The 21,733-nt window shown below is 37.4% G+C and overlaps 1 protein-coding gene across 1 annotated transcript in view; it reads right to left on the bottom strand.

Moving 5' to 3' along the window:
- Positions 1–12,719: 12,719 nt before the first annotated feature.
- The window catches only part of LATS2 (large tumor suppressor kinase 2), a 79,565-nt gene continuing 70,551 nt past the window's right edge, over positions 12,720–21,733 (bottom strand). Inside the window, exons 7-10 of the mRNA XM_044668305.1 lie at positions 21,062–21,644; positions 19,722–19,904; positions 17,736–17,842; positions 12,720–15,120 (exon numbers count right to left, since the gene is read on the bottom strand). Of these exons, the coding sequence (XP_044524240.1) occupies positions 14,626–15,120; positions 17,736–17,842; positions 19,722–19,904; positions 21,062–21,644 (1,368 nt within the window). The 3' untranslated portion in view covers positions 12,720–14,625. The remainder of the gene's footprint in view (positions 15,121–17,735; positions 17,843–19,721; positions 19,905–21,061; positions 21,645–21,733) is intronic.

Genomic DNA, 21,733 nt, shown 5'->3' with positions numbered 1-21,733 from the left:
ATTTAATTCAACAAATATTAAGTGCAAACTACATGTAAGAAATTGCATTAGACACTGAGCTAGGCAATCCTCAAGGTCACCATTGATGCTTAGTTGCTAAATCCAATAGTTTCTCAATCTCAGTGGAATTAGAAGGTTTAAAATTTTTTTATTGATATCTACAGGAAGAGATGAAGCCATTATAAGAGAAACTTGCTATAAAATTTTTGATATTATTTCATTATCTATGGTACTTTTTAATATAATGCACATTCCCAGATTCTCTCTTTTAATTTAGGTCTATTTTTGCTTTTGTTTTGTCTGTGATCATGATTGCAACCCTTGCCTTTTTTTTTTTTTAACCCCTTCCTTCTCTCTTAGAATCAGTTCTAAGACAGAGGAATAGCAAAGGCTAGGTAATTGGAGTTAAGTGACTTACCCAGGGTCATATAGCTAGGAAGTATCTGAGACCAGAATTGAACCCAGGTCCTCCCAACTCCAGACCTGGTGCTCTATCCACTTTACTACCTCGCTGTCCCTCCCCCTATTTTCCTTGCTTCAGATTAAGCATATTTTATTTTAAATCTGTGGGTCTTTCTGTTTCAAATGTGTCTCTTATCAACAACATATTGTTGGATTCTGGTTTAGTTTGCTATTTGCTTCCATTTTATGGGTGAGCTCATTCCATTCACATTTGCAGTTATGATTACTGTGTATATACCTCCATTCCATTTTCTTCTATTTCTTCCTCTATCTTTCTCTTTTTATCCTTTCCTTCCTCAAAAGTTTATTTTGCTTCTAACTACTGCCTCCCTTAATCCATCCTTCTTTTTATTACCCCCTATCTCTTTCTCTTGTCTCCTTTCCCTCTGATTTTTCTTTTGGGTAAGTTACATTTCTATATGGAACTGAGTGTACATATGCAGTGTGTTCTTCCCTCTTTGAATCAATTCTGAGAGTGAGATTCAAGCATTGTTTATTGTCTCCCACTTTTTCTCTACCACTATAAAATCTCTTTCTTTATGTTCTCTTATATGAGAAAAAAAATTCCATTCTATTTCTCCCTTCTCCTTTATTCCAGTGCATCCTTCTTTCTCATCCTTTCATTTTTTGGGAGATCATTCCAACATAATTGATTCATACCCATGCACTCTGTCTACATAAACTCCTTTTACCTGCCTTAATATCGATAAAGTTCTTATGTATATCATCTTCCAAAATAGAAATGCAAACAGTTTAACTTTGAGTCCTTATGATTAATTTTTCACTTTTACCTTTTTAAAAAAATTGTGAATATTTAATTTCTCCAATTATATGTAAAAAATAATTTCTAATGTTCATTTTCAAAAATTTTGAGTTTCATATTCTCTCATTCCTCTTTTTCCTCCCCTCCTCATTGAGAAGGTAAGCAAGTTGATATAGTTTATCCATTTGCAGTCATACAAAACACTTTCATATTAGTTGTGTTGTGTTGTGAAAGAAAACTCAGCTTAAAAACAACAAACAATAAAAAATAAAGTTTAAAAAATATGCTTCAATTACATTCAAATTCCATCAGTGCTTTCTCTGAAAGTGGATTGTATTTTTCATTGTAAGTCCTTCAAAATTGTCCTAGATCTTTGTATTGTTGGGAATAACTATTTTATTCACAGCTGATCACTGTGCAATATTGCTGTTACTGTAAACATTGATATCCTGGTTGTGCTTACTTTGCTTCAGTTTGTGTAAGTTTTTACAAATTTATCTGAAAGTATCCTGCTTGCCTTTTTTTTCAATGCAATAGTATTCCATCACAGTCATATGCCACAACTTGTTCAGCCATTCCCCAATTGATGGACATCCTCTAAATTTCTAATTCTTTGCCACTGCAGAAATAGCTGTTATAAATATTTTTGTATATTATAGGGCCTTTGATTTTAAAAAAAAATCTCTTTGGGATACAATAATAGTGGTATTGCTGGGTCAAAGAGCATGAATGATTTTATAGTCCTTTGGGCATAATTCCATATTGCTCTCCAGAATGGCTAGATTGACACAATTCCACCAATGGTGCTTTAGTGTCCCAATTTTCCCACATCATCTCCAACATTTGTCATTTTTCTTTTTTGTGATATTTAGCCAATTTGATAGTTGTTGGTTTGTACCTTAGAGTTGTTTTAATTTTTATTTCTCTAGTCTATAGTGATTTCAAGCATCTTATATATGACCATAGTAGCTTTGATTTCTTCTTTTGAAAACTACCTATTCATAGTCTTTGACCAATTATCAACTGGGGAATGACTTGTATTCTTGTAAATTTGACTCAGTTTTCTATATATTTGAGAAATGAGGCCCTTATCCTTCTTTTGAGTCTTGTATTTGAAAATCAAATTTTCTATTTAGCTCTGGTCTTTTTTATCAAGAATATTTGAAAGTTCTCTATTTCATTAAATACCTATTTTTTCTATTGAAAGATTACACTCAGTTTTTCTGGGTAGGTAATTCTTGGTTATAATTCTAGCTCCTTTACCTTTTGGAATATCATATTTCAAGCCCTCAAATTCTTCAATATAGAAGCTGCTAAACCTTGTGTTATCCTGACTATGGGATATTTGAATTGATTTTTTTCTGGCTGTTTACAATATTTTCTCCTTGCCCTGGTTGCTCTGGAATTTTGGCTATATTATTTCTGAATCTTTTCATTTGGGGTTTTCTTTTAAGAGGTTATTAGCAGATTCTTTCAATTTCTAATTTACTCCCTGGTTCTAGTATATCAAGGCAGTTTTCCTTGATAACCTCAAAATATGATGTCTAGATTCTTTTTTTTTTTTTGATTATACTTTCAAGTGGTCTAATAATTCTTAAATTATCTCTCTATGATCCATTTTCCAGATCAGGTGTTTTTCCAATGAGATATTTCATATTTTTTTTCATTCTTTTGGCTATTTTATTGTTTCTTGATGTCTCAAGGATATATTAACCCCCACTTGCTCAGTTCTAATTTTTAAAGAATTAATTTCTTCTGTGAGTTTCTGTACCTCTTTTTTTCCATTTGGCCAATTCTGCTTTTGGAGTTTTTCTGTTCAATGGATTTTTGTGCCTCTTACAATTTGGCCAATTCTTTTTTTTTTTTAATGGGTTATTTTCTTTAATACTTTTTTGTTCCTCTTACCAAGATGTTAATTCTCTTTTCATAATTTTGTCATTCTCATTTCTTTTCCCAATTCTTCCTCTACCACTCATCTCTTTTTTTTAACTTTTCCAATAATTCTTATTGGATTTGAATCCAATTACATTTTTCGTTTAGGATCTTTTTGGCTAGATGTTTTGACATTGTTGTCATCTTCTAGTTTATGTCTTGGTCTTACTTGCCACCATAGCAATTTTTTATGGTCAGCTTCTTTTTTGTTTGCTCATTTTTCCCAGTCTATTTCTTGACTTTATACTTTGTGTTAAAGTTGAACTCTGCTCACCTGCAGGTAGGAATGCACTGTCCCAAGCTTCAGGTTTTTTTTGTGCTACTGTTTTCAAAGATGGTTCTGGAAGGTTACAAGCTTTTTGGTGCTTTCAAGATAGTGCAATGTGATTGCTTTCGTAGTACAAGGTAGTATGTTCTGGGAGAGATGTGATCACTGCTCTACTTGTTGATACTCTGGTCTTTACCCAGGAAGGGCCCCTTGTCCTGTTCAGCCACAAGTGCTAACACTCTTCTTTTCTTTGGAACTGTGACCAAAGCTCCTGCTCCCCAGTTACTATCAGTGCTCCTCTCTACCCTGGAACTCTACCCAGAACTCAATGATTGCTGTTTGGAGAGATAGTCAGTATGTGCTATTTGCTCATCTAAGCTAGAATTCTCTCTGATACAATCAATGTCTTCTTATATTTTATAGTGCTCAAGAATAAAAAAAGCAAAAATTAATCCATCATGGTAATGGCATAGGGTTTTAAAATTTTTTGTTTAAGTAAAACCATAATTTCATATTGTTGTATTATTGGTGGAAGTATATGTGTGGAGATGATTTGTCTTCCTGAAAAACTAAGGTCAACTCCAAGGTAACAAAAAGGTCAACTTTTTTGATTTAGTCTTTTGGTTAACAAAGGGACATTCCCTTTTTTTACTATTTCCTCTTAAGAATTCTTTCAGACTGATTAAAGTTGAATTCAAGAGATACTTCTCCAAATTGAATTAAACAAAGGCATTTCCACTCCAAGTTTGGCCCCTAGAAACAGGAAATCAAGTTTCCTCCCTGAATTTAATCAACTGCAAGAACTCATTAAAACTTTGATAAGAATCAAATCAAGGACTTCAAGATAGGGTACTGATTCCTTGGCATTGATTAAGCCTTCCAGGCAAGAAAGGCAGATTACATTTTTCATTTCTGGAGAGAACAAGACCTCAAAATGCTGACATAATATTCCTTATTAATATTTCCTAAAAGAGAAGGAGGCTTTAGCATGCCTCCAACTTTCTATACAAGATCTTTCCCAGACTCCTCAGTTGTTAGTATTTTCCCTAAAAATTTTTCCCAGTTTTCCAAAAATATATTTGTGTATGTATGTGTGTGCCCCATCTCAGGAGGGGGTAAGCTTCTTGAGAAATGCTTAATAAATGCTCATTGATTGTACAAAGCAAACAGCAATATTGTGCAATGATTAAATGAGATAGGCTTAGCTATTATCATCAATACAATGATCCAGAAGAATTCTGAGGGACTTATGAAAAAGAATGCTGTCCACCTCCAGAGAAATAACCATTGGAAAAGGAATGCATATGAAAACAAATGATTTTTCATTTGTTTATTTGGGTATATGTTTTGGGGTTTTGGTTTTATAAGATAATTTATTTACAAAAATGAATAATATGGACATGTTTTGTATGAGAATACATGTGTATTGAATTGCTTGCCAGCTCTGGGAAGAGTGAGGGAAGAAAGGAGGAAGATAATTAGGATCATATAACTTTGGAAAGCAAGTGCAAATTTATTTATTTGATTTGAAAAATTTTATTTAATTAATTGATTCAGAATATTTTTCCATGGTTACATGATTCATGTTCCTTCCCTCCTCTCCTCCCACTCCTCTCCTGTAGCCAACAAGCAGTTCCACTGGGTCTTACATGTGTCATCGAGCAAGACCTATTTCTATATTTTTAATATTGCAAATTTATTATTAGATGTAATTGGTAAAAAACTAATTAAAAATTCTTGTTGAAATTAATTGCAACAATATTTGAAATTGGTTTTGAAGGAGATGAAGAACAAGTTATTGGTGAAAAGTATGGTGAAAGCAGGAATTCTAAATGGATAGAAGATTCCTGATAAAACATTCTGTGCTTAGGTTCAGTCCTTGGGAATAGTGAAATAGGGTTCTAGATTTCAGTGGTGTCAGTGGGAATGGAAAAGAAGGAAGTCAAGAAAATTTTGTTGAGAACTAATTTGTATTTGGCAATGAATTAACTATTGGGGAGGGTAAAAAGGAAACAAAAATGGAAAAACAAACAAATCCTAAAGGTTGCTAACTCAGGAAAACATAATGATACAAATTACAGCAAAGGAGAAAATGGGAATTGATGACCACTTGTTAAATTGATCAATTAATGTGCATTTATTAAGTACCTGCTCTTTGCCAGACATTGTGCCAAGGGAATGAGGGTCACAAGGAGCTCTATGTTTAATGTGTTGGACTCCTCATATCAGTGGGCTAAGTGAGATTCTTCTATGGCCCACTGTTCCAGGGGAAAGCAGTGATTGATATAAAAGAATGGATGTATGATTAAGCTGGAATGGAATGTGACAAAAGGATGAAACAGTCGGCTTCAATAATTCTTTTTCTCTTGTTCTCTCTCTTCCTTTCTCTTTCTGTATATAGGTATCTCTGTGTGTGTATCCATATTTCTCTGTAGAGATCTCACTAAATAAATACACACATATACAAAGATATAATAGATACACACATATATCTGTATATCTATATTTCTCTATAGAGATCTCTCTCTATATATATACATACACATATAAACATATGTGTATATACATAGCTATAGATATATGCATATACACAAACATATATTTGCTGTGCCTGGAATGCTTAAAGATCTTTGAATTATTCCTTCTTCTACTTGCACTTAAAAGGGGCAGGGAAGAATAGGATGTAGATATTTATAATAAGGCTGTTCGGGAACCACTGATTTCTCAGCTCTCAACTACCTGAGAAGACGTGTGCCGGTTTTCCAGCTCACTGGGACATCATCATCATTCCTCTCCTTTGCCATCTTAGCTACAGCTGGAATAGATGGTGTTTTTGTTATTCCTTTCTCAGCAGGGGCCTATCCTGTCCCTGGCTCCAAAGTTTAATGTTTATTTTTTACTGTGCAGTTAGGTGGGGGCAAAACAAAAATATGTTTGAGTAAGGACCCTGAATATCTATCAATATTTATTTTTATGCTGTTTGCTATTCATCCTCTGCTGCCTCTGAAGCAGCTGGTGTTTGTTTTGAAACATGGGTGCAATCAATGATGAGAAGGCCAAGTTAAGGGATCTAGAGGGGAGAAAAGAAATGTTCCCATTTCACAGACGAAAATTTCCAGGATATTTCAGACTTAGATAAATCCAAGCAGCTTTCTCTCTCCTGGCTGTGGTAGCAGGGCTGACCCTAAGGTCCCTGTAATCTTCTTAAGCAGCTTAAGTCTTTAAATTTAAAAAAAAAATGGATCTTTTGGTTTATTTATGTTACCTTAATTTCCAAATATGTATATAATGCACACACACACACACACTACACACTTCCCACTTCCCTACCCATCAAGACATTCCTTTTAATAAAGAAAGAAAAAAAGATCAGCAAAGCAAACCAATACATTTAGGCTATTAGTATACTCAATTTCCCACACCTATTGTTCCCCCCACTTCGAAAGAGATAAGTTGTTTCAGTTTTATATCTAATTCCCATGTATCTTAGAGAAGGAAGGAAAAAGAGAGACTTAGAGCCAGGAAAAAAAAAAAAAACATAGGACTGGACTAAACAGACTATCCCTTCCTGTTCTAAAATCTCTGATTCTAACATAAGAAGGCAGGGAAGTGGAGACAGACAGACAGACAGAGACAGAGACAGAGACACAAAGACACAAAGACAGAGACAGAGAGAGACAGAGACAGAGAGAGGAAAGGAGAGGAGAGGAGAGAGAGAGAATCTCTTTCTTAGGTTGCTGAATGAATCTGTTGGTGTCTAGACTAGGCTGTCTGAATACCACTTGGTTCCACGAGTACCCAATCATAGGAGAAACTTAGACATGGATTATTGCCTGTGTGCCTCAAAATATTCATTATTATTAAAAACAATGGGCTTGACTATTCATTTATACAGTGCTTAGAAGTCTACAAAATGCTTTCCTTGCAACTCTTCTGGAAGACACTTAGTATTATCCCCAATTTATGGATGAGAAAACTAAAACTGAGCCTGAATACCTTGCCAGCTGACACAGATATAGAGTGCTGGAGCAGAATTCTGACTTTAATTCTACTGTTCTCTGATGTGCTATGTGGCATACAGGTGGACTCAGTCCTCCAAAAATACATTTAAGTAGAGAGACAAAACAAGCATGTGAAAAATTAAGAAACATAAGGATGCATTATTGAGCATCTGTTATAGGTTAGACCTGTTCTTTCAGGCTGGCCTGGTGCTTCAGAGACTAAGATCTCCTACGAGTTAAAGCGAAGTGGCTCAGTGGATAGATACTCAGACATTTCCTATGTGTGTGACAGTGGACAAGCCACTTAACCCTAATGGTCTAGTCTTTACTGCTCTTCTGTCTTGGAAATAATACCTAGTAGTATTGATTCCAAGACAGAAAGTAAGAGTTAAAAAAAAAAGTTAATACTTAGCCATAGCAGGAAGATATTTAGTAAAAATGATATTGATTTAGTTGGACACAGACTCCCTCAACCTGCATTGGCTATGCTGGTCTGAAGTGCTAAAACCTGAAGGAAGAGAACAATTCTTGCTTCCTCCAGTGATGGCTCTTGTCCTTAAGTTATTAGAAAGGTACCTACACAGCCCAAGCCTTATTCTCCTGAACAAATTAAATCTAAGGCTTGGTTTCAATACCTTTTATGAAAAAAACAAAAACAAAAATAAAACTAATGCAACCATCTGGGGCAAGGTTTGGGTTGGCGACAAAACTCTTGGAGACTTTTTGTACTTCCCTTCTTCCACTTTGAGAAGGAAGAAAGAAAAAGAATCCAGACCAGCCAGTGGTGGGAAGAGGGATATGAGGAGAGGGAAAAAGGAAGGAAGAGCAGACAGCTGGCAATTGTTTGATGGCATGAGGACAGCCTTGGAAGCCAGAATACTTGCAGGTCTCCTTTTTAGAGCATAAATTTGCTCAGAGACAAGGAGCCAAAGTGACACTCGTCTAGCCCAGTGATGGGCAAACTTTTTAAAGAGGGGGCCAAAGGAAAGGAAATGCTCATCTGTCAGTCTGTTTCAAAGGCCACACTTTCAAAGTTTCATTATATTGTATCCCACTCATTGTATTCATCAGATTAGGAATAATGGTGGATAGAACATTTCAGGGGGCCGCATCTGGCCCTGGGGCAGTAGTTTTGCCCATCACTGGGCTAGCCTATATCACAGATATGACTTCAAAAAAGAACCAAATGAAGATGGGACCTCAGAGGATGAAAAAGAGCAACAAGGTGAGGTGGTTGGGGAAGGGTGCATGGAAGGAATGGGACTTGAGTTGGTTTTTGATAGATGACTAGAATTTGGGTAAGCAGACAGGCAGGGAAGTCACTCCAAGTGGGAGGAGAGGCACAGAGGTAGGTGTGTTCATGACATTTTGGGGTAGGGAATAGAAACGCAGAATCTCAGCGCTGAAAGGGATGGCTAGAGGCTGTGTAGTCCAACTCACCTTGAATAGCATCCCTCCTAGAACGGATCCAAGTGGTCATCTAGCGTTTACTTGAAGATCTCTAATGACCTTCAGAAGCAGCCCATTCCAGTTCATACCCAAGTGACTCAGAACAAGTCTAAAACTTTCTTTAAAAAAAAAAACAAAAACAACCCCCTCCCCCCAAAAAAACCCAAACCAAAACCCCTTACCTTCCACCTTCAAACTGATACTAAATATAGTTCCAAGGCAGAATAGGGCAGTTGCACAGGGTCACACAGCTAGGAATTGCCCGAGTTCAGATTTGAACCCAGAATTGAATAAGGCCTAACTTTCTCTATCCACTGAGACACCCAACTGCTCTTTAATAATTCCTTTTTTCAAACTTTTGAATATCTGAAACTGTCATGGCCTACCTCTACCTTTCTTCTCCAGTCTAAACATCTCTAATCAATCATTTGTTATGAATTCCAGGCCCCTCATCATCCTAGCTGTCCTTCTGTGGAAGTTTTCCAGCTTATAGTTTCCTTCCCAAAACTGTGGAGCCCTGAACTGAACACAAAGCTCCAGGTGAAGTCTGCTTCTGGCCAAACGCAAGGGACCTCTGTTCCTAGAACCTCTATCTCTCTTAATTAATGCAATTCTAAATAATATTCACCTTCTTAGCTGCCTTACCATGCTGCTGACTACTAGGGCTTTCCCTTCTTGTACTTGAGAAGTTGTTTTTTTGAGCTCATTTATTCCTTATTCAATTCTCTCTCTCTCTCTCTCTCTCTCTTTTTTTTTTTAGGCAATGGGGGTCAAGTGACTTGCCCAGGGTCACACAGCTGGGAAGTGTCTGAGGCCAGATTTGAACCCAGGATCTCCCGTTTCTAAGCCTGGCTCTCAATCCACTGAGCTACCCAGCTGCCCCCATATTCAATTCTATCTTATTGGAGTTGAACCAATGGATCATCCACTGTTTCAGCTATCACTCCCAACTTTGTATATTTATCCACAAATGACATCTAGGTCTTTGGTGGAAGGGGATGGGTTAGAATTTCATTACATATAATATATTAAAAATATATATCATAATATATATTTTATAATACCTATATAATAAAATTATACTTTTATCATTGTTAAGAACTCCCTTTATATTTGGTGGAGGGAGGTGGGTTAGAATTCTATATATAGAATTATATATATCAACATATATATTATATGTTTTATAATATCTGTATAATAAAATTATAATTTTATCATTGTTAAGAACTCCTTTTATATTTGGAAGGGGGTGGGTTAGAATTTTATTATATATAATATATTGGAAACATATAATATATAATGTATCTTAAAGAACTCCCTTTACTAAGGAAACGAGGTGGCACAGTGTATAGAGCACTGGTCCTAGAAGCAAGAAGATCTGAATACAAATCCAGCTTCAGATACTTACCAGCTATGAGATCTCAGGCAAGTCAATGAATCTGTTTGCCTTGGTTTCTTCATCTGTAAAGCAAGGGCCAGAAGAGCACCTCCCTTGCAGGGTTGTTTCAAGGATCAAATGGGGTAAATGTTTGTGAAGAGCTTAACACAATGTCTGGTGCTACATAAATGCTTGTTATTGCTATTAATAATACAGGTCAGCAAGTGTTCTGTAGGAGACTGTTCTGTTCTATAGACTTCATGAATTACAGAACTGCCCGGGATATGGAACCAGTAGAGGAAAGAAATGGAAAATGAGAAAGGCAAGGTTCCTGAATCAGGGACGGAATCAAGCACAAAGGGTATAAGGGAAGAGTTAGCCTTAGCAAGGTTTTTTCTTTTTAATCTTTACTTGGCTTAGGGGCTGATACACTGAAAACAATTTCTAGTAGCATAAATAAAATGGATGATGGATGAGTTGTCCTATTTGTCTTTTTGCAGGGAGAAAGTAAAGGGTTGTTTAATTTCTTCCCCATCTTCTGAGTTGGAAGCAATTTTCATGTACAGGCAAATGGTAACAACTTAAACCTCGTAAGTTTGAATCCTTTTGAAAACAAGTTTTTATCATTTTGCATAAAAAATACAATTTCACAGGCTTAAAAAAAAGCTATTTCATAGATGCAGAATTGCAAAAATCTGGACCCTATTGCATGAATCTACATCTTAGACATGAGCCAAGGTTACACTGGTCTAGCCTGTATCAGACATTATTCCAAAGAAGATAGAGGGACATCCTAGAGAGGCTTTGATATGTGACAGGGAGATCAAAGGGCCATGTTGGATTAGAGGGGGTAAAAGAAATCTCCTAGGGGAGAACATGAAGCTGGGGGATTGAGGAGAGGCTTGGAACAGCGACTGGGGGAAACGAGGAAAGCAGTCGTATATAAAATGACAGCTCTGCAGGATGGCATGGGTGAGGTTAGCCAGAATGTATAGTCCCAATTTTGAGGCTTCCTCCAGCACTAAGTGCCTTGGGAATAAGAAGAAATGGCATAAAGAGATCAAGGTAGAAGATATAAATAAGAAAAAAGTGGATGGTGGGCATTCCCCTGGCTTAGGAATTGGCTGGGACAGAAGGATGGGGGAGAGAAGGGAAGGAGTGTTAAGGAAAAGCCTTGTTCCAATGGGTGATTCTGGGTGCAAGACCCTGAAGGGAAGAGAGAGACCCCAGACTGAGAGAACTAGGATGGATCAGGCAGGCTGTGGAGAAAGATCAGTAAGGCAGCAGGAATAAGTCAATAATTTCTGAATTTAGGACTTTAGAAATAGATTAGCCTCCAGTGATATGTGTGATCGTGCTCAGGGTGCAAGGGCATTTAGAATTTAGGAACATTTTCCCAATGTGCACAAGTTCATCTTAACTTCCAAACAGCAACACCCCCTTTAGACATGGGAAATCCTCTACTTTCCCCAAGGAGACAGTATTTTCATCTGGGAGAAACACAGAATGATGACAGGGCGCAGGCACCAGAAGGACTGCAAGTAGGCACTAAATAAATCCTATTGTTCCAGTAGGAACAAACATGTGCTAGCTTCTTACTGGGGTCACAGGGATTCCTTGGTGACTTTAGTTTATTTAGGTACAGTTTTGCCCAGAGGCAGGAAGGGGGTCGACCAGATGACCTCCAGAAGGTCCTTCCCAATTCAAAAGCAAAACGGAGACACTGTTTTAATTAGAGGAGGCGCAGACAGGGAGCTGATGATTTTCATTTCATGAATTCTCTTCCAAGACAGCATTTCATTTGTCAGCTGAACTGAGGCAGGAGAAAATTAGAAGGAATGCGGTAAGATATTTGTCCCAGCACAGACCCCGCATCGCACCCAACAATGACCACAAACAAGCTGAAGACAGAAGCGGCTGTGACCTTGCGATGGTCTGGGCGCAGCCTTCATCCATTTTAGGGCCTGACAAAAAACACTGCCTCTTTTCTCAGGAATCTGCTCTTTGGCCATTAGCCTAATTAAACAATTCACAATTTGACTGGGCAAGATGAGCAGCTGAAGGGAATAAAAGAAGAAAAAAAAAATCCACCCAACCAACCCCTTTCAAGATATCTTGGGGATTTAAAATCAGGACAACCACACCATACCCTGCCACATAGAATTTAGAGTTATATTGCAATGTCAAGGCTTCAGTAAAATTATCTTAAGCCTTCTCTCCATCATTTAAAAAGCTTTCCTCTTTTTCCTTTCCCTTTCCTGAAGGCCAAAATAACAAAGTCCATTTATAAACAAAGGCTGAAAGAGTTGTGCTCATTCTCCCCGCTATGTCACCCCCCTTCCCCCTGTTATAGAATCAGTCAACGACAGCTGCTCCGGACTTTTCCCTCCTGCCACAACTAGACCAAGACAAGAAGGCTCTGTAAGCAGAAACTCAGACATTCCAGGGAAACACCACACCAACTGCTGATTTGGGAATCCAAAGTTTTAATAATAAATTGTGCCAGTAGAAGCTTTCAAAGGCAATGGTATATCAATAAATAACAGTTAAATTGAGTTCCTGAGAAAGAACCTACCACATGAAAGTATGTCAGATAGCTGTAAATAACAAAAAAAAAATGGCATCACTATAAAAAAAAGCAGTAATACTGAATCTTACGTGGACTGTCACAATACAAGCACAGCAGACCTCAGAACATGCCATTCATACAATTGTAAACACGTACACAAGAATAATTTTTTTTTAGTTTAGACGATGATAAATTTATAAATGTTGTTGCTTAGATAACAATGGATACAATATGCTAAAAATTAAGGAATAATATATGGAATAACATAATGAAAAATACAAAGCGCCAGATTTTTTCAAAAAGCAAAAAAAAAAAAAAAAAAAAAGAGCATTTTACTCAAATATAAATCACTTTAAATAGGACTGTAATACTAATTTGAATTAAGGAATATTTTATGTGTTTATCTATTCAGTTATATACATACCTATACTTATATGCAAATATTTATGGCTTAATTATTTTAGTATTCCAATATCACTTTGAATAAGCCTCACTTTTACAAAATTTTTAAAATGCATACTTTAAACTCAGTTAAGATTTGACACTTTAGAGCAGACAGATAGCATCTGTTAGAAACATGAGGATGACTTCCATTAGGGCAACACTTCCACTGTCTGAGACAAAAGGAGAACACACTTTTAAATCTTTTCAGTGTGTGCAATGCTAACAGAAAATATTAATTGACAAGGTCATAATTACTGAATACCACATACAAATTATTCCACGAATGGAACAGGATACAGACAACAAGGATCAACATTTTCCCCATTATTAACCTTTAAGAGGTATTGCTAATTAATTGCTCTCAGTTTAGAAGGGTAAGAGGTGCTTACATTTACCCCCTCCACACACAAAAAATGATCCAATCACAGACACAATCACTTCTCAGTTAGACATTTGAAATTTAAAAAATAAGAAATCAATAAGGTATACAATCATAACAAGGAAATCATCCACACAATACATCAACACTCCATCTAGAACAGCTCATTTAAAGATACTTGTTAAGAACAGATTCACAGGACCTGCCTGTGAATGGCAAGATATGGTAACTTATTTGAACAGAAAAACCCTGCTCATGCAACATTCTTCACACACCAGACACTGAAATCACACCCAACTTGTCACCTTGCTCACACTTTCTATTACACACTAATATGCAAAAGGAAACAAAAGCCGCTTTTTAAGGCGATGTCACAATTCTGATAGGGGAGAGAGGGAGGCCAGGGAGGGATTCCAAAAACAGAAAACCCCATGGTGTGAATAAAACCAGATCTAGTAACATCAGCCCAGAGTGCTTTATCTTTTTTCCTTTTTTACATTATTGCACAGAGATTTTCCCATCGTGTTCTTCAGTTTTTAATGCATTTTCCTAAATGTGAAATAAGTGCTATGGCTAAAATACCAATGTAGAAAAAGGAATAACAACAGCAGCAGCATGATTTGTCAAAGTTAATCCCTATAATTTAGTAGGAAAAAAAATCGATATAAACAAAATATAAGTGCTCTTTCTAAACTGTACTAAATTTTTAAAAATATCATTTAATGCTGTGAATTGTCTCTAAATGCCTATTTGTGTGAGTGGTGTTGATCTCACACAAACCAGAGTCTAGAAATGAAGAATTGCTCGACTTGCAAAGTATTTTTTTTTTCCTGTGAAGACCAGAATTTCAAGTGTAGTGATCAAAGTACTTATTTACAACAAAACTGACCTCAACGCCTAAGCATGTCTGTTAGGGATCAGCTTTGAGGCCCTCCTTCTCTCTAAATACCCAGACTGTCTGGGGCATGCTCTATAATCATTTACACGTACACAGGTTGACAGTCTCCAGTTGGATCCACCATGTCTTTGTTTTCTATGTCTGAGTTCTGAGACTGCGTGGCTTCAATTCCTGAAGGTTTGGGGCATCTAAATGGATAGCCATTGTCATCAAAGAACCTCCTGAAAGTAAACTCATAAAAGGCATGTTCTGTGTGTTTACTGTTGGAAGAAGTCAGCGTGTCCCAGGCTTTAGTGCTATCACCGCTGACATCATTCCAAGGACCATCTTCATCTACAGGATCGAAATTGGAGGTGTCCATTGGATGACTGATCTTTGGCACATAAGGGGCTGGCTGCTTTCGGATGTCACCGGAGAAGTCCATGGAGCTGAAGAATGGATGGGCTTTGATCTCATCAGCACCATTTCTGCCTAGCCGGTTCTCAGCAGCACAGCAAAGCTTGGTAATGAGGTCACTGGCCTCAGGGCTCAACTTGACTTGGGTTGGAATGTGAAGTGTGTTTTCCCAGTTTATGACCTGAAAGAGAAGACAAAAACCAAAATGTGAATTTTTCCTCTTGGGTTTCATTTCTCATTAGCTCCGACGCCAATCTAGGTTATTATTATAATTAAACAGGAGTAAGTTGATATGGGTCAAAAGGTTCAAAAGCAAATATCTTAGTTCTGGGCTACCTACTCCCCCAGGAAACTGCAATGCTCAAGGTGGGGGGTTTTATTTTCTACAAAACTGCAGGGTAATTTTGTAAGGAAGCTACTAAAGAGACAAATGCTGAATAATGAAGAACCACCAATGAACAGAAAATTGAGGGTGATACCACTTAAGGGATATGACTTTTCTCAAAAGGAAAATATAATTTAATAAGAACATGCAATCCTTTTAAAAAAATGAGACTATTGATGCACTATAAACAGTTGCATTGGTTGAACTGCTAGATTTTCAATAATCTACCCATATTTTCAGTCCTCTTGTAAGAGTTTATTAAATGGCTGGCCAGGGTTCGATACAATCTGGGGCTATGAAATCCCTCTTGCCCAGAGGCAAAAGGTAGACACGAAAAACAAAGGTCTTTGAGATTCTATAGGGAAATGGGGTACATGTGAGGACTACAGTTCTGCCAGGCACTCAGTTTTGTGGTTGATTGATTTTATAGGAAGAGTTTTGGATTATTAAACTTAAGTCTGTATGTGTGTGCATATGTTTGTGTTTTGAGGGGAAGGAGTAGAGCAGGGGGTAAAAAGCATGAATTCTATGACCTTTGGTTAAATAAATGAAATTAGGCTTATTTTATCTAAATGTAGTAGACAGAGAGCAGGCCTAGGAGCCAAGACAACTTGGGTTCAGGTCTCATCTCTGTATGTGACCCCTGGGCCAGTCCACCCCAATGCCCTAGGCAAGTCTTATAATAACATAAGTTGCAGAGAAGGTGCTGACGTGCTAGTAAGAGAAATTCCTCAGTGGGAGTTCCTTATTTCAATAAAATCACAGATACAATCACTATTCCCAGTCCCTAAGAGCTACTCAGGTCAGTGAAGGACTTTCGAGCATTCAGCTGATAAAACAAAAATTTGTTGGGGTCTTTTAGGGAAGTGTGGATGGCACGTAGAGAGCAGCCACTTCATTTCTTAAATGAAGATAAAGGTGACTTTTATGGGAATCATATAACTTTTAAGCTGAAAGGGACCCTAAAAAGTCAAATAATTCAATTCCCTCATTCAACAAATGAGGAAATGATGTAAAGAGTTTATTGGGCCTAACCCCAAATCAGTCCCACAGCCAATTAATGTCAGATCTGGAACCCAAACCCAAGCTTTCTGATGAATGTCTGGTGCTCTTTCCACTATAATTTTGTGCTTTTTATTAATTAAAAAACAAATGCAACTTTTCTAAAGGTTCCTTGAGAACTGGGAGCTGTTACAACAGTAACATGGGGTTGGGGAGAAAGTCCTTTGAGAAAATGTTAGTTCTAAGTTTCAAGTGGGATCAATTCCCCTTATCCGCCAAGGTTAAGTGCCCATGGGTCTTCTGAATTAAGGCAGAGAATGTGCTGGTGTTTATTGCTATACAGACATATTTCTTGGCAAGTTCAATCAAATCAAGTGGGAAAGAGTCATCAGCAATAAACAACTAATCTCTTCTATCTAAGAACTATAGACTGGTGTTGAAAACTCACACAATTCTATACATCTGATCCTACAAGAATTAGACACCAAAAGACACGAATGTCTTGCTCTATATTTTAAAATTCTTTAAAAGTAATCATAATGAACACATACAAGTAATCTGAGCAACACAGACTGTACTTCTGCTCTAGAAACAGTAATCCTCTAAGAAGGGAACATGGTATAGTCATTGCTAATCACTGGCTCCAGATCAGAACTCTAGGTTCAAATCCTAGCACTTACTATCTCTGTGCCATTGGAGGAATCTCTTAAACATCCTCAAGTCTCAATTTCCTCATCTGTAAAATGAAGGAACTGGATTAATGGCTTTGAAGGTCCCTTCCACTATATTCATTAGTGCCCCAAACTTCTTTCTTTGGGGATATGATTTTTCCCAGCAAAAATCCATTTACTAGAGAATAGTAATTTTGTAGATAATAGTTCCTTTTCTTATTTTTAGTTCTCATATTTTCTTTATTTTTTATTTTATTTTCCAATTAACAATTACTTGCTCTTCAACCTCTACAACAAAAACTAGAAAACCTTTGTAATAATAAAGTACCCACAAATAAATCTAATTCTCACACTCTTCATGCAGACGTGTCATTCTGCATCTTGAAATCCTTACCTCTCTGTGAAGAGGTAGGTAATAGAGCATCATAGCATCATCCTTCCTCTGTAATCATATTGTTTCCAAGATGACTGATTGATTATCAATGGTTTAAAATAAAAATTAAAGAGAGAATAAATCACATGGAAAAAAAGAAATTAAAAACTTGGGCCCATTCCTACTGATCTACATTTACTTCTTTCAAAGGGCATGGAGTAATTCCATACTACAAAATTCACAGAGAAGAAAGGGATGGGGGGAGAGAAAAAATTTTCCTGTTGACCAATTAATTGATTTAAATGATCAGCATATCCTTGTATGTCTACCCTTGTATATCAGAAGGATAATCCTTTCTTACTGACCTTTAGCTGGGTTTCTGTGGGAGTTGGGGCCAGGAAAGGGGGTTGCCCCACTAGCATTTCGAAGAGGATCACGCCAACGCTCCACCAGTCACAGAGTTGAGTATATCCTAAAAGGTAAGATGGATAAAAGCCACTCTCAGTTAATAACCACAGCCATTGTGCTCATCATTCACAAATTCTGTGACATATCATTCAATCCCGGAGAATCCAAAGGCCAGGAAGGTTGGGATTGAGTCTTTTTAACCTGGGTTTGTAAAGGCTGTTGACTGAATAGCTTGCAAGGATCTAAGCAATTCCAGCAAGAGTATAAAGGTAGAAGATGTGCTTCTTGGCTCCAAGAGGCTCACAATTAGGGCAGCTGGGTGGCTCAATGGGTAGAGAGCTTGTCCTGGGTTCAAATCTGATCACAGACATTTCCTAGCTGTGGGACCCTGGGCAAGTCACTTAACCCCCATTGCCTAGCCCTTACCACTCTTTTGCCTTGGAACCAATACACAGTATTGATTCTAAGATGGAAGATAAGGGTATTAAAAAAAAATCTGGCCACAGACACTTCCTAGCTGTGTGACTCTGGGCAAGTCACTTAACCCCTGTTGCTAGCTCTAGTCACTCCTCTGTCTTAGAACTGATGCTAAGACAGAAGACAGAAAGAAAAGAAAAAAACTTACAATCTTTTTGAAGTGAGAGACTATACAGTGGTTGGTCAGTCAGTAAACATTAATTATGAGCCAGACACTTCCTAGCTGTGTGACCCTGGGCAAGTCACTTGACCCCCATTGCCCACTCTTACCACTCTTCCACCTATGAGCCAATACACAGAAGTTAAAGGTTTAAAAAAAAAAAAGAGCTAGGGACAGAAAGAGGCAAAAGACTGGAACCTTACTATGTAATGGGGGAGGAAAGGAAGAGAGAGAGAAGAAGGGCGAGAAGACTTAGAATGACTGATTTTTAAAAATTGAATTGAATTAGCAAACTACTATTACTGTGAGCAAAGCGCCAAGATGTGGATATGACTTCATGCAGAAGTAGCTATTAATATGATCTTTGGAATCATGGCATAGTACCAGACTAGTGTGTTGTGCCCTGTGGCTCTCAGTAAATAGCAACTGATAGCAAACTTATTTGTAGGCACAAAACTGGTATCAATTTGAGATGGAAGGGTTCAGCTTGGAAGTTTGGGCAAGAAAAAGAATAAGAACTTGAAAAGGTGTGACAAAGTCAATATTCAGCCCACAGAGATCCCCAATGGCCCCCATTTCTAATTGAGCTTGATGCTACCATCTTAAATAGTGGTGGTCATGGTACCAGTCTTGCCTTATGACTGTCATTCAGCATGTTTATGTGTCTCAGAAGCTGACTTGTTTATTTTGTGGGTTTAGCACTAAGACGATCATCAGAGATGCAGCTTGGAATAATGGATAGAGCACTGTGCTTAAAGATGGAAAAACCCAAGTCTGAAACTTCTAAGAGATGTAATCAACCCTAGGCAATTCACTTTGCCTAGTAATTTGGCAAATCACAAAAGCCTCTCTCATTCTCAACTTAGATTATTATTAATATATATTATTAATTATTAATGTATATTATTAAGGCACATATAGCAGGGAACATCTGTCATTGAACCAAATTTGTCTTCTGACTTTGCTATCAAAGTGAAAAAAAAAAGTTTTGGGATTATTCCTTTATGCTTTAGCTGACTCACTTATCTCACCCAGTGCTCCATTCATTATAAAGCAGAAACTGTAAAGTGACAACCGAGGCAACTCCATGTTGAAGGAGACGACACTTCCCTATTAATTCATCCACAGCTTCATTAGAACAGACATTGGTAGACGGTGTCTTTCCCACGGTGAATGTTCCGCAGGAGGCATGAAAACCATTCAACATTAAAGTTTCAAAGCATAGTCACCATGTAATGCCCGGCTTACCCACCAACCCAGCAAACTTTTTGAATATTCAAGGGAAAGGAAATTCTGAAGTTTATACCTTTACGAAGAAGAACTTCAGGGGCAATGTAGTTTGGAGTTCCGACTAGTGAATGCGCCAAACATCTCTGATGCTGCTTTTTAGCTCTTTGCTCAAGGGTTTTTAGCCTGTCTCCGCACTGACAATTTGATACGTCATCCCAGAGGTCACTAGGTTCCATGCTATCCTGTCTGATGTGACTCCCTTTTTCCCAGAAAAAAAGAAGAAAATAAAAATTTAACAACCTGGTATAAACAACATAAAATAGGAAAGGGATTGATAAATGTAAGAAATAATCCTCGAGGATACAGTCATCAACTATGGGCCTAAAATTAAATTAAACAACTATAATAGATAGCCAGCTAGACAGAGATATAGCAGAAAAGCAGATGAAGAATCACCGTAAACTATAGGTTACAAAAAATTAGCAATCTACGGCTTCAAAGCTTCAACTTCAAAAGATCTGGGAACTTTAGTAGATGCCACCATAAGTTATGGCCAAAAACATCACCTACAGATAGTGATACTTTCTGGTGATACCAGCTAGTCTTGTCCTTCAATGATGGATGCACAACCCATCATCAGGCTCGTTATCTGGAATTGTATCAACTTGGTTAGGACCTGTTTGAACTCGTACTGCTTTGGCATGGTCTTTGAGAGCCTCTATGCCATAGCATACTCTATATGCTAGAGTAGGATTTCCTCCTTGCTCATCTGAAGGATAACATGCTATTGGGACATACAAAAAAAAAAGTTACATAGAAAACCAAAGAAGAGACAAAAACTGAAGAAGAAAGAAATTTTAGTGAACTGTTTTCAAAGTACATTCATGATACTTGCAGAATTTTTGTTCTGAGAGCTCTTTAAAGGCAGGATAGATTGGCAGTTTCCAGTTTAGCCTCTACAATACACCCTTGAGGTGTCTTTAATAAGGATAGGGGTAACATGAAATTCTCAAAACAAAATAAGAAATAATTCACTGGAAAATAGCAAACCAATATTACAAGGCAGGCAGGCAGCGCTTTTAGGGAGTGAAGGTCAGAAATATGTAAACAAAAATAGATTGTTGGGATTCCAAAGCAGTTAAGAGTCAAGGTGAACAAGATGGTTTAGATAAGGGGTTATTAAACCTTTTTTTTTTTTTTGGTCATGGACAACACTGTTCTTATTCCTCTCTCCTGCCACATGCCCTTGGTGAAGCCTAAGGATTCCTTAGAATGTTTTAAAATAAAAAAATGTAAGATTATAAAGGAAACCAAATATGTTGCAATATAGTTATTGAATAAACCCACAACCTCAGAAACCCAGATCAAAAACCCCTGACCTAGAAAAACAATCCACAATATGAGTAAACAGAATACCTTTCTGGTAGTATTTGGAATTGTGAGTCCATCTGAATCCAGTGCAGAGTCCAAAATCAGTCAGTTTGATGTGACCATCATGATCTATCAAAATATTATCTGGCTTTATGTCTCTGTGAATAAATCCCATCTTATGGACACTCTCTATGGCCAAAGTCAACTCTGCAATATAAAATCTGGCCAGGTGCTCAGGAAAAACCTCCATCCTTATAAGCAGGCTCATCATGTCCCCACCAGGGATGTAGTCCATCACAAAATACAAATTGTCTTTGTCTTGGAAAGAGTAGTAGAGCTTAACTACCCACTCATTGTCTGCTTCTGCTAATATATCCCTTTCAGCTTTGACGTGAGCCACCTGGTTACGATTTAGAACATCCTTCTTCCTCAGGGTTTTCATGGCATACAGGGCATGAGTATCTACTTTGAAAGCAAGGCATACTTCTCCAAAAGCACCGATACCCAGGGTTTTAATTTTCACAAACATAGATTTGTCCATTTTGGCCCTCTTCAGCCTATTGTAGTTGGACTCCTTCTGGTAGAGGATCTTCCTCATCTGTTCCTGTTCAGCTTCACAGAGACCAGCCTTTTGGGGGGAAGAAACAATGAGAGGGACATATTAAGTAACATAAGAAATGGGACATGAAGCATAGGGACAAACTGATCATACGCCAG

Source organism: Gracilinanus agilis, chromosome 3 (assembly GCF_016433145.1).
Source record: "Gracilinanus agilis isolate LMUSP501 chromosome 3, AgileGrace, whole genome shotgun sequence".
NCBI lineage: Eukaryota > Metazoa > Chordata > Mammalia > Didelphimorphia > Didelphidae > Gracilinanus > Gracilinanus agilis.
This window is presented reverse-complemented; position numbering and strand designations above follow the sequence as displayed.